Source organism: Dendrobates tinctorius, unplaced genomic scaffold, assembly GCF_039654945.1.
Source record: "Dendrobates tinctorius isolate UK_male_01 unplaced genomic scaffold, ASM3965494v1 ptg000038l, whole genome shotgun sequence".
Taxonomy (NCBI): Eukaryota; Metazoa; Chordata; class Amphibia; order Anura; family Dendrobatidae; genus Dendrobates; species Dendrobates tinctorius.
Genome location: NW_027361706.1, coordinates 27278224 through 27292165, shown reverse-complemented (window position 1 = coordinate 27292165; position 13942 = coordinate 27278224). Strand labels below are relative to the sequence as shown.

Genomic DNA, 13942 nt, shown 5'->3' with positions numbered 1-13942 from the left:
AAGTCATTGCAGCGGTATGTCAATAAGGAACATGTCATTGCTGCGGCATGTCAATAAGGAACACGTCATTGCAGCGGTATGTCAATAAGTAACAAGTCAAGGCTGCGGCATGTCAATAAGGAACACGTCATTACTGCGGTATGTCAATAAGGAACACGTCATTGCTGTGATACGTCAATAAGAAGCACATAATTCCTGTGATACGTAAATAAGGAGCACGTCATTGCTGCGGTATGGCAACAAGTACTGGTGCACATGAGGGGACGCATCACTGGAGTATGGAAAGGTAACAGTTCAGTTTATTAATTTCAGCTAGCACAAGTCAATAGGGCTAATAACCACTATTCCTGAAAAATCATTTTTAACTAAAACCAATATACATATTGTGTTGGAAAGTTTCACCTGCTCAGAGTGTGAGGACACATCTTCTCTGGCCTTGTGTGTTCGCTGTCTGGATAAGGATGGCTCAGATATGGAATTGAGGGGCTGTATTTCAGCTTTTGCAGCTACTCTGTCCTGTAACCAAACAAGAAGGTGCATCATAAATTATTTTACTGATAGCTTGGAGATGAGGACAACCTGCTGCTGCTTACCACTTAAATGCCTACATCAATCTCTTACAGTGGCAATTACAGCTCGCAGCCTGGGGAGAGTGCTGTTCCACGACGCACCCATCGACCCAGCTTGTGACGTGCCGATGGGTTGCATTTGCAGCCAGGGGCTTAATTAAGACCGTTGTGTTTGCTATTATGGTACTTCTGTGAAAAACAGCGTGTACCTGGGCTTCATAGGAGACCGTGGTTTTCACTCTATACTGTGATATATTGTATAAGCAATCAGACGATCGCAGGTTCAAGCCTCCAATGGGACTAAAAAATAAAGCAAAACAATGCTTTTTAAAAAAAATAGATTTAAAAAAATATAAAAACTCAAAATCATCGCTGCCTTTTCTTCCAGTTCAATCTATCAAAATATAAAATTAATTGTAAACAGAAAAAAATGCAGTAAGAACCGATCAAAATGTCCTATATAGTTAAATAAAAACGTACGGCCATCATACAAAAAACAAGCCATCACTCGGCCCCACTGAAAAATGAGAATGTCATGGGTCTCAGAATACGATGATGGAAGCAATCAGGCTGGGTTGTCAGGTAATTTTTACCGCACAATGAACACCATAAAAACAAAACCCCAAAACAATTACATAACTGCATTTTTCAATTTCAATGCACTTGGAATTTTTTTTCCCTGCTTTCCAGTACATTGGATGGCAAAATGAATGGTGTCATTAACAACTACAACTTGTCCTGCAAAAAACAAGCTCTAAAAGATAGAATGTTAAAAATGATAAAAAAAAAAATCGTGATATACTCACCTTCCGGCGTCCCGCGCAGTGTCTCCAGGCCTCAGCGATGCTCCCGTTCCCAGCGATGTCTTTCGACTAAGGCCTGTTTCATATATATATATATATATATATATATATATATATATAGGCAGCAATAGGCAGCACTCAAATTAAATGTGAAAAAAAAGTGGATACTTTACTGATCCTCAAGTGGCAACGTTTCAACGGTGACCCGTCTTTATCAAGCCGTCTTTTTTTGATTTATATATATATATATAGTGGTGTAGTAACCACTGTGTCCGCTAGGGGGTGCTGTGTGGATGTCCCAAGAGAAAGGATGAATGGCAGAATACAGAATGGCCGTTATGTATCCCAAAGTGGGTGGCTTTGGGATGGTGACTTATGTGTTGTTCAGCAATGATATTGCTGAGGTGTTGTTTCAATGTGTAAGGGAGAAGTCTCCAGGTAACTAGAGAGATGGGAGGACCTGGTTACCTACAAACCCACCCAGGGGGTGTGTTTAAAACACTGTTGCAAAGAGTGTGTAAATGCTTGAAGGACCTGTGATGAGGTCAGAGTCATGTGACCCGGTGGGCGTGGCTATGAACCATATAATCTGGCCAGGGTAGGTCACAGGTGGTGAATGCTGGGACCCGATTGGTCCAGTGTGGAAGGTCCCGCTGAGATGGAGATTCCCGGCTAACAGCCTGTGAAGTGGCTGTGGTGAATGGCTGCATGTGTCTGAGAGTTCCCAGTGGAGGGAATAAACGTCTGCAGTAAGCTGAAGCAGCCATGAGGAAACCCGGACGTGGGTGAGATAAGTGAGGCTAAGACAGCCTGTATGCTGGACATTGTACAACCTGTGTGAACACAGGGTTTACAGAGTGAAACTCTGCCATGGACGCTATGCCGTTTATATATTGCTGGTCATGGTTTATGATGTTGAATAAACCGCATGGACTATGCTTGCTTTATGGAAAATCAGTGCCGGATCTGATTTTGTGGCTGCTGAGCGAGTATCCCCTACCCAAATAACAGCGCTACCTCACAATTGGTGGAGAAAGCTATGGGCATTGTTGTAGCCTTGTTGCTGGAAGCAACGGAAGAGGACTGCAAAGTCGGTTGCTAAGGGCAACGCTGAGCCAGGAAGGCTGACGGTTGGGGAAGCCACTGCCAGGCTGTGGTTCTGGAACCGTGGGGCGGCCTAGTGAGTAAGGCACTGTCCGGATCGGTGAGCCCAGTGCGGCCATTTCCCCAGGAGAAAGAGACTTATAGGATACCTCTGTGGTAGAGGGGTCCGAGAACCTGCGCGGACAGCAGGTGACGGTCGTGAAAACCGTGTTGTACTGACCGGGGTCAGTGAGAAAGAGACTGGTGGTTGCTATAGGGTGCCTCTGTGGAGAAGAGGTAGGACCTGTGGGGCCGACACAGGTAACGGACGGGTGTTTGTGTTGCACTGACCGGGGTCAGTGATAAAGACTGTGTATCTGGAGGGTTCAGGGAGCAAGGTCCTGGAGGGTCAGTGTTGGGAGATTCTAGGAGAAGAATCGTCTCCCTGGAGCACGTGGTATGACCGTGGACCTGGTGAGACGTGAGTGTTGGGCAGTCTCAGGCGGAGACGGATGTCCTGAAGAGCACCCGCTGAGCCCCTGGACCTGGTGAGGCCGGTGTGTTGGGAAACCCTGGGAGGAGGGTCGGCTCTCTGAATAGCACCCGGTGCGCCCTGTGTGTTGGAAGGTCTCAGGCGGAGACGGTACGTCCTGAATAGCACACAGACAGGACACGTGAGTTTTTTGTGGTGTGCTTTTTTTTTTTTCCTCTTCTTTTCTCAACTCAGCCTGCGGTGGCTCAGTGGGAGTCAAGAAGGTGACAAGCGGCTTCCTGTAACTCGGCGGTGTTACGAAGGGGACAAGCGGCTTCCTGTAACTCGGCGGGGTTATGAAGGGGACAAGCGGCTTCCTGTAACTCGGCGGGGTTACGAAGAGGACAACAGCCGCTGTGTGTGAACAGCAGCCGGTGGTGTCCGTGATCGGTGCCAGCAGGAGCTGTGGTGGTGCCAACAAAGACTTGTGTGGTATCGTAAAACAGACAAACTGTGTTGTGTGAACTGTGGTCTGAGAAGACCAGTATAACGGACATGGGGAAATCCCGAAAGGGGGCGGTGGCCCAAATCGGGGTGGTAGCCCAAAAGGGGGTGGAGTCCCAGAAGGGGGCGTTGACCCAAATTGGGGTGGTAACCCAAAAAGAAGTGGAGTCCCAGAAGAGGGCGGTGACCCAAATTGGGGTGGTAACCCAAAAAGGGGTGGAGTCCCGTGATGGGGCGGCGACCCGAATTGGGATGGTTCAGGAAATGGCAGCACTGGTTGCCTCAGTGGGTATGTCTGTGGAACCGCAGTGTGCCTGTATGAATTTTGAGGAGTGCGGCATGTATTTTCCGGATAATGACGGGCCACAGGTGTGTACCGTGATGCTGCATCGGGAAGGAGTCTCTGGTAGACTGGACTCAAAGAGTCAGGTGACTGACAGGAACTCCTCTCGTTTTATCTCTGACCGAGAAAAACGCCAGGGTTCACTGTAAACACGGGGTCACGGTGAACTATGCCGTAGACAGAGTAATGTTTGAGGGGACCAAAGGTGGTGAGTGCCAAGGGGGCAGGATACCACGGGACTTAGTCTATGCCTTGGAGAGGGGCCGGGACTTTGTTGTGTTTGATGACATATGGCAGGAGGTTGGAGACGTTTCTACTGTTGGGCTAACAGATATTGAGACGGTGACTGCTCCTGACGTGGACAGGTCAGAGGTAGAATTGACCAGAAGAAGAAGTACATCTGCCCGAGACCTGACGTCTCGTGATATGACGGATGGTGGGCTGGGAGATGAGACGATTGGGGGGAAAACACGGTTAGTGGGTAACTGGAAGAATTACTCGACAGGCCTGGGTGACTCAGACTCTGGGGGTGACTGTGGCCCTGAGAGAGAAAGAGAGCACAGAATAGAAGGGCTAGAGAAGGAAGTCTCTGAGCTCAGAGGTCACCTGTCAACGTGGCAAAACGTGAACAAGACGCTTAGGGAAGAGATGGAAGAACATCTCGAACAAGAAAGAGTCCTGAGACAAATGGCCGAGCACAGGGTTGAGGAGCTCGAGAAAGAAGTCTTGGAGCTCAAAGAAACTGTAAGTGGTCTTCTGCGGGAGAAGAACTTTGACAGTGATGAACAGCGGCCGGGTCCAACTGGTGGTGGAACGGAGCTGCTGGTGCCCGTCTTGGCAGACGGTCATGAAGAGATGAGATCTCGTGAAGTTGGGGAGCTAAGAACTGAAGAAGATAGTTACCCGGTCGGGTCAACTGTAGTGAGGGAAGTGTCCATGGTAAAGCCAGAGCCTCCTGGCCAGGAAGAGAGCAAGGCCACAACCTTCACGTTTGTGATTGATGTACCAAAAGACATGCAAGAGGCCTGTGCTGAGGAAGGTGTGCATGAGGCTTTCAAAGAGGTGGTCAAAGCGTGTAAGGTGCACTGGGCGCCTGAGACTCTGCAGTTGGTGATAATGTCAGCCAGGGAAGACACAGCAAAGCGGGTGGCTGTCCTGAAAAACATGCATCTGCAGTGTCTCCATGTCAAACAGTTGGTTAGGCGGAGTAATATGAAAGCTGCTTGACGCCTAGACTTAGCAAGAGAGGCTATGGATCGGTTGGGTTTGCGGAAAGAGGTAGTTCCGGTTCCCAAAGGTCTGATTGGGAGAATCATTGGAAGATTCGGGAAGGTAATGCAAGACCTTGTAAATAGCTCCGGTGTGGTGAGGGTGAGGATCCCTCCGGATGATGAAGACCATGTATCCAGTGAAGAGGGTAGGATTCCCAGCCTGGTGGTTGGCTCCGTGGAAAGCCTGAGAAACTTTTGGAGTATCGAGTGGGGTACCTGCAAGAGACTGAGCAGTTGAGGCTGGACTGTCGGCGAATCAATAAAGAGGTACGGATTACCAGGTGGCGGCCGCCTTCAACCCAAGATATAAGGACCCGAAGGGTTCCTCCAAGAAGTGACATGGCAGATGGCCGAAAAATGTCAGCAAGTGGTAGTTCGACTGCCAGGACGACGTTGAGAGACCGTAGTTCCTATGAGACCCTGAATGAGTCAGACTCAGGCCAGACAGTAGGCCTGATTAAGACTGATGACCGTACCAACCGGGGGAGCTGGTCGGGGAACGGAACAAACAGGGAGACGAATGTGGTGACTAGACAGTGTCTGATGACGCAGACAGACTGGAACTGGAGGGCCAAAGATCAGGGCCGGTATTCTGACCGCTGGGGGCGGGGAAGGCCTAACATAGAGATGAGGCCGTATGATAGATGGAGACAATTCTCTCGACCTGTGGGGCAAGGTGTAATGAGTGCCCGGTCTCGAGAGCCTGATGTAACGTTGTGTGTTCAACCCCACAAGTTTGAACAGAGGGGGGAGGTATGTGGTGTAGTAACCTGTTATAAACGCTTAGCCGAGGAGGAAATAAAAAACAACACAAGCTAAGTCTCAGAAAACCAAAGAGGTTGGTAACTATGCAGACTGCAGACCCCTGATCCTAACACGCAACTAGCAGCAGTCGTGGAGCGTTCCTACGGTGGTCCTAGACGCCTCGTCACAACCGGAGAACTAAATAAGCCTAAAGCAGGAAAAGAGGAAAACTAACTGCCCCAGAGCAGACCCCAAAGGAAAGACAGCCCCCCACATGTATTGACGGTGAAACAAGATGAAAACACAAAGAAAGGCAGGAAAATAGGCTGAGCAAACGATGGGGCCAAACTAACTAGAAAGGACAGGAAAGGAAAGACACTGTCTGCAATCTGCCAAAAACCCTACAAAAATGTCCAACACAACTGATAGCAAAATTAACCCTGAAGTCACTAGACATCTCCCACTATATCAGCACTCTGAAATATTCTGAGATAGAGAAAAAAAGAGGCCAATCTAATAAGGGACAAAAAAAAAGGCAATTTGGCAAATACAGATAAATAAGAGTGGAAATTCAGCACAGCCCAGCCGGGCTGGCTGACCACACAAAAAACTGAATTGACCAACAAGAGCAAGTGTGAACATTAGCAAAAACAAACTTATCTTGAGAAGACTGGAACAAAGCTGAGTCCAAGACCTGAGAAGCAGACTGAATCACCAGCACCAGGATAGGGCGTCGGCTGTCTTATATCCAGTCTGATACTCCAGAGATCCAATCGTTATCTTCCTCACCAGGTGGTAGATCACTACCAATTAAACCAACCTCACTACCTCCTGTCACCACCAGAGGGAGAACGGAAGGGGAACTCTCAACTGGTGGAGCAGAAAATGAGCTCATAACAGTAACCACTGTGTCCGCTAGGGGGCGCTGTGTGGATGTCCCAAGAGAAAGGATGAATGGCAGAATACGGAATGGCCGTTATGTATCCCAAAGTGGGTGGCTTTGGGATGGAGACTTATGTGTTGTTCAGAAATGATATTGCTGAGGTGTTGTTTCAATGTGTAGGGAGAAGTCTCCAGGTAACTAGAGAGATGGGAGGACCTGGTTACCTACAAACCCACCCAGGGGGTGTGTTTAAAGCACTGTTGGAAAGAGTGTGTAAATGCTTGAAGGACCTGTGATGAGGTCAGTCATGTGACCCGGTGGGCGTGGCTATGAACCATATAATGTGGCCAGGGTAGGTCACAGGTGGTGAATGCTGGGACCCGATTGGTCCAGTGTGGAAGGTCCCACTGAGATGGAGCTTCCTGGCTAACAGCCTGGGAAGTGGCTGTGGTGAATGGCTGCATGTGTCTGAGAGTTCCCAGGGGAGGGAATGAATGTCTGCAGTAAGCTAAAGCAGCCTTGAGGAAACCCGGACGTGGGTAAGATAAGTGAGGCTAAGAGAGCCTGTATGCTGGACATTGTACAACATGTGTGAACACAGGGTTTACAGAGTGAAACTCTGCCATGGACGCTCTGCTTTTTATATGAAGTCTTGTTGCTGCTGTGGGTTTATGATGTTGAATAAACCGCATGGACTATGCTTGCTTTATGGAAAATCTGTGCCGGATCTGATTTTGTTGCTGCTGAGCGAGTATCCCCTACCCGAATAACACCCCCCCCCCAATCCTGGTATGCATGGTACCCCCTCTTCCCTATCGTGGTATGCATGGTACCCCATCATCCCTATCGTGGTATGCATGGTGCCCTCACCCCCCAATCCTGGTATGCATGGTCCCCTCACCGCTCAGTCCTGGTATGCATGGTCCCCTCACCCCCCCCCTCTAATCCTGGAATGCATGATCCCCTCACCCCCCAATCCTGGTATGCATGGTCCCCTCACCCCCCTATCCTGGTATGCATGGTCCCCTCACCCCCCTATCCTGGTATGCATGGTCCTCTCACCCCCCTATCCTGGTATGCATGGTCCTCTCACCCCCCAATCCTGGTATGCATGGTCCCCCTCACCCCCCTTTCGTGGTATACATGGTCCCCTCACTCCCCAATCCTGATATGAATGGTCTCCCTCACCCCTATTAAACTGCACACATTAAAAAAAAACATTTATACTCACCTTTCTGCCCTGTGTCCAGCGCTGTCCTGTTCTGGGCGTGTTGTAGCGCCGGAATCGGCGCCTGCGCAGTCTGCACTCACCGCCGCCATGTTCTTGAAGACACACTGCAGTGTGAAGACAGTGTGTCTTCCACAAAATGGCGCCGGAAAGCGCGGACTGCGCATGCGCCGCTTCCGGCGCCACAACCCGCCCTCTCCTGTCATCACAGCAAGATGCAAGACCCCGCGGCCACACCAAATCGGTAAGGTGTTGTGCCGGCGATCTCCTGGGGGGATGCGTGTGCCGGTGATCTCCTGGGGGGGGGTGGCGTCACTCTGTCTGGAACCAGACTGCGCAGGCGCGTCGCGCTTGTGCAGTCTATAGAGGCGTCAGACAGAGTGACGCTTAGCCCGTTATATTATAGATATACCTACACACATATATATATATATATATATATATATATAATATATATATATATATATATATATATATATATCTTTCTCTCTCTCTCGATATCGGTTCCTTTAAATTTCAAGTACTTAGCGGCTGCAGCAGATACATCCAAGAAACGGATCCAGTGGCATCAGTTTGTTGCAAAACGGAAATTAATCCGTTTTTTTCACACTTTGGCGGTTTGCAACTGACGTCAGACAACCGAAGTGTGAAACAGGCCTAAGACCTTTGATGACGTAGCAGTCTCGTGATAGTGGATGCGGTCTCGCGAGACCGCTACGTCATTACAGGTCCCTGCCGCAAGGCATTACTGGGAACGGGAGTTGGCGGGAGCATCGGTAAGGCTGCGCGGGACGCCGGAAGGTGAGTATAAATCAATTTTTTATTCTTTTTTTTTTTACAGGGATATGGTACCCAGGGTGAGGAGGACAGTCTCCTCTCCTCCAGACCGTGGGTACCATCTGCACATGAGCCGCTCACTTTGCGCATGGTGGGCACAGCCACATGCGGGAAGTAATCGAATCTCATGCATTCCTATGTGTGCAGAATCGCGGCGATTATTTGCGGAATCGCGGCGATTCCGCAAAAAATTATGAGCATGCTGCGTTTTTTTCCGCTATGCGATTCCGCCGCGGAAAAAAACGCAGCATTAGCACATCAGGTGTGGAATGCCATAGGAATGCATTTTCGCAGCGTTTTCATGGCGAAAAACGCGACAAAAACGCATACAATCCGCAACGTGGGTACACAGCCTAAATATAGAAAAATGATTGTTAGACATACGGGTTCTGCAACAGGTAGGAATGGCTCTAGGAGCTTCTCTGTAGAATCCAAGTGTTCCTACAAGAAAACAGACACAAGTATTTAAAACCAAGATTTATTACAGTTTACCCTGTGCTTAACCCCTTCCTGACACGTGACAAACATCCGCACCTCACTTGTGATATAGGTGTGTGGAAGAAGCTCAGGAACTAAGCCCACCTATTACAGAGCAGGTGATGGCTGTGTTCTACAGCCAGCATCTCCCTTCATCTGCTGTTTAGACACTTAAATGTCGCTATCAATCTATGACAGCTGAACTTAAAGGGGTATTCCCATTTTCAAGATCCTATCTCAATATGCAGCAGAAGTAATGATAACAGATATTCCAGTTAGAAATGTAGTATAGTTCTTCTGATTCGCTATGTCACTTACTCCATGTGCAGGGCATTGCAGTAGCTTAGCTGTCAGTAATCGTAACCATGTCAGCACTCGTGGCTCCAGAGCTCTCACGTGGTGTCGTGACATGTGATGCCCGGCACCCAATCAGCGCTGGTCTCCGCCTTCGTACAGATTAAACATAAAGAGGAATTCCTGGCTGCAGCTGATCCCTGAGTTCCTCTTCATGTTCAATCCATACGAAGGTGGGGAAAGTCACACCAGCGCTGACTGGGCACCGGGCTCATGAGTCACAATACCGCCCAAGAGCCCAGAGACCAGAAGTGCTGACACTGCTGGAATGTTGCCAGAAGGGGAAGTATAGGTTTTTTTAATTTTATTAGGGCCAAACATTTAGTTCAAGAAGGGGTTGTCCTAGTAGCAGACAACCCCTTTGAAAAATGATTCAAATTTACAGCTAAAAAGAAGCGCAATAGTCATTGAAATTCTAAGAATTCTGTTCTACAGGTGTATAAAAGAAGAACATGAAGTTTGTTGCTTGCACCCACCTGGTTCGCCTGATGGTCGCCTTTGCAAACTGGCTGTAAAAGCTTCATGGTGTCTTCTTCATCCTCCATGCTAGTGGGATTAGCTACTGGACAAATGTTGTTTTCCATGTTGGCGTTTGATGCTGCCTGCGGTTTTAGTTTGATGTCCTGCTCGCTTGGACTGTTTGGTGTCATTTTACCTGGCGGGTCCCTGCAGTCATCCTGAAGCTCGGGGATCAAATGTTCATCAGACTGCGCTCTTTTGTCATCGGGCAGGACACTGATATCCACCTTGCTAAGCGTTGAAATAGAAGCCGATGTATTGTTCATGTGCGGGAAGTCGGGAAGAGCTGAAGGAACAGAGGCTGCATTCAACTTTACTGGGCTTTTTCCTTTATTCTGCGTAGAAAATTGACAATTGTGCGTTAGTGCGAAAATGCCCTTATGTGTATAAAAGGAGTCAGAAAACAAATTTGCATTATTCCTATTGACAGCTTTTGCCTTTGGAAAAGTTGCCCAAGTACTATGGCAACTACAGGTCCCCAGCTACCATGGTAAATCATCGGCTACTCAACAATCGTGTCTAAATGGAAAAAATGGGAGTGCACCAGTAAGTAGGCCATTTAGATGCTGCTGTTAGTGATTGACAGCAGCATCTATGTGGTTAACAGCAGTGATCCGAGCAGCTGTTACCTATGTAACACCACTGGGATCTGACATGTAAGAAGTGGTTCACCTTCTACTCCATACACCCCCGTAGTGACTTGTATGTACAAAGGTTGTTAAGGGGTTAAGCAATAATAAATGTGGGACTCCATAATACCCAGTGAACCTATAGTTATCTTTGAGCAACATCATATGTAATAAAATTTTCTTTATGCACAAAAAAAAAAAAAATGATACCACCAATTTGTAGGATAGATGTTGGATGTATTATCACTGGGGGTTCAGATGCTTAGGCCCCTGATGATCCTGACAACTGGGGACCCAAAGATCCCTGCGTGAATGGTGTAATTCTCTAAACTAAACAGAGGAGCATTTAAAAAATGAAAAGTAATTTTACCACTTTATGCCGTTTTCTTTCACCAGGGGCAGTTTCTGCTCGGGTTTCTCGCTCATGCTGTTCACCATTTTTTGGGACCCCACTGTGGCTGGAGTCTACCATTTTTTTTCGGCGTTTGACTTGTTTTCTTTAAAAAAAAAGAAATAAAAAGAAAAGCAATAGTTTTTTCTTTATGGTGCAGGCAAACCTGTTTAATCTAACTTGTGAATGTTCATTCTTGTCTTCCGACTACACAAACTAAATGTCAGAACTAGGGAGAAGAGAAGGGCTCTGTTCACATAGTGTTTACTGTATGCTTTAGGAAGCCTCCTGGCACATATCCTGAATTACCCATAGGCCCCCCAGCACATGAAGGAGGCCAAAATGACATTCTGTTGTGCTGGACTGTGCTTTCCTGTCCATTACACACGCAAAAAAACCCATAAACCTGGTTGCATACTTTTTAAGGAGCTTATCACGAGAAATAAAAGTACAGACCTTTAGAAGTTAGTGCTGCACCTTTGTTTTGATGCCGCTAGGGCTTCCTTAGGGATTACCATGTAAAGGACCACAGTTCCCATGATTCCTCTCCCCATTCACAGATGTTGCTCATAGACCCGTCTATTAGTTAGGTAGTCCTGTTATTACTCCTAGTCTGTTTTGCTATTCTCTTTTCTCGACACTGCGCCATATCATTCCCAGCGTATTATACAGGATCCCTCTAGAGAAGGAGCTGGGAAAACCAGTGAGCAGTGGAGATAAGGGGCATAGAATGTGTGATATCTGGTACAACATGGGAGAAAAGAACATGATCAGAATAAGGAATGTTAAAGAGCTGCAGATAAACACCAGGGAAATGGCCATGTAACTGCATGAGAGGCTGGCCTGCAGAGTACACGTGTGGACTAATCTTACTGCTATTAAACTACTCGTACGCATATTTTTGTAAAGATTAGAGACCCCTATTAACCCCTTAACGACCAGGGGTATTTTTGGTTTTACATTTTCATTTTTCCCTCCCCTTCTTTCCAGAGCCATAACTTTTTTTATTTTTCCATTTATATGGCCATGTGAGGGCTTATTTTTTGCGGGACGAGTTGTACTTTTAAATGACATCATTAGTTTTACCATATCGTGTACTCGAAAATGGGAAAAAAATTCCAAGTGCGGTGAAATTGCAAAAAAAGTGCAATCCCACACTTGTTTTTTGCATGGCTTTTTTGTTAGGTTCACTAGATGCTAAATCTGACCTGCCATTATGATTCTCCAGGTCATTGCGAGTTCATAGACACCAAACATGTCTATGTCCTCTTTTATCTAAGTGGTGAAAAAAAATTCCAAAGTTTGCTAAAAAAAAAAACAAAAAAAAAACTTGCGCAATTTTCCGAGACCCGTAGCGTCTCCATTTTTCATGATCTGGGGTCTGGTGAGGGCTTATTTTTTCCGTGCCGGACGTTTTTAATGATACCACTTTTGTGCAGATACGTTCTTTTGATCGCCCGTTATTGCATTTTAATGCAATGTCTTGGTGACCAAAAAAACGGAATTCTGGCGTTTTTAATTTTTTTCTCGCTATGCCGTTTAGCGACCGGGTTAATGCTTTTTTTTTATTGATAGATCGGGCGATTCTGAACGCGGCGATACCTAATATGTGTATGTGGTTTTTTTTTTTTTACTGTTTTATTTTGATTGGGGCGAAAGGGGGGTGATTTGAACTTTTAGGTTTTTTTAATTTTTTTTTATTTTTAAACATTTTTTTTTTTACTTTTGGCATGCTTCAATAGCCTCCATAGGAGGCTAGAAGCTTGCACAACCCGATCGGCTCTGCTACATATGGGTGATGAGCAGATCGCCCATATATAGCAGATTTACTGCTGTGCTTTCAGCGCCGACCACCGGGTGGCGCTGAAAGCCATATGCCTGGAACAACCATGGAGGTCTCATAGAGACCTCCGGTTGTCCAGGCAACATGACGCCGACCCCCGATCACGTGACGGGGGTCGGCGATGACGTCATTTCCGGCCAGGCGGCCGGAAATGCTATTTAAATGCCCGCTGTCAGCTTTGACAGCGGCATTTAACTAGTTAATAGGCGCGGGCGGACGGCGATTCCGCTCGCGCCTATTGCGGGCACATGTCAGCTGTTCATAACAGCTGACATGTCTCGGCTTTGATGCGGGCTCAGCGCCGGAGCCCTCATCAAAGCAGGGGAAATGTCTGATGACGGACTGTGTCCGTCATTGGACATTAAGGGGTTAAAGAACAACTCCCACTGTTCTTATTAATTAAACCTGTGTAGATGTTTCGTATAATGGAGTGCGAATGTGTTACCATGCTCACCAATCGACGTCTTCCCCAGTTTCCCGCGGCGCTCCGATCCTCTTCACACTCACATGCCTTCTATTCGCCAGATCACACTGGCGTCTATGTGTGAGCTGCTTCGTTCTGAGCTCCATAGGCTTACACAGGAAAAGAGACTTCCGCTCACACAAAGACCCCTGGGCAAGTCAGAAGAGTGAGTGAGAAGAGGACTGGCACAGCACTGGAAACCAGGTAAAACAGCGATTAGTAAGAATATTAACATACACAAAGAAATTTGTGGAGAGCGATTGCTTCTTTAACATTAGTCCCTATGGGCATATTATGCCATTGTTTATATATATATATATATATATATATATATATATAGTGCCTTGCAAAAGTATTCGGCCCCCTGGAAATTTTCAACCTTTTCCCACATATCATGCTTCAAACATAAAGATACCAAATGTGAATTTTTGGTGAAGAATCAACAAGTGGGACACAATTGTGCAGTTGAACGAAATTTATTGGTTATTTTAAATTTTTGTGGAAATTCAAAAACTGAAAAGTGGGGCGT

The 13942-nt window shown here is 47.1% G+C and overlaps 1 protein-coding gene across 1 annotated transcript in view; it reads right to left on the bottom strand.

Moving 5' to 3' along the window:
• The window catches only part of NEK4 (NIMA related kinase 4), a 97535-nt gene that overhangs the window by 20032 nt on the left and 63561 nt on the right, over window positions 1-13942 (bottom strand). Inside the window, exons 6-9 of the mRNA XM_073574305.1 lie at window positions 11087-11213; window positions 10045-10422; window positions 9122-9178; window positions 403-516 (exon numbers count right to left, since the gene is read on the bottom strand). Coding sequence (XP_073430406.1) covers window positions 403-516; window positions 9122-9178; window positions 10045-10422; window positions 11087-11213 — 676 coding nt within the window. The remainder of the gene's footprint in view (window positions 1-402; window positions 517-9121; window positions 9179-10044; window positions 10423-11086; window positions 11214-13942) is intronic.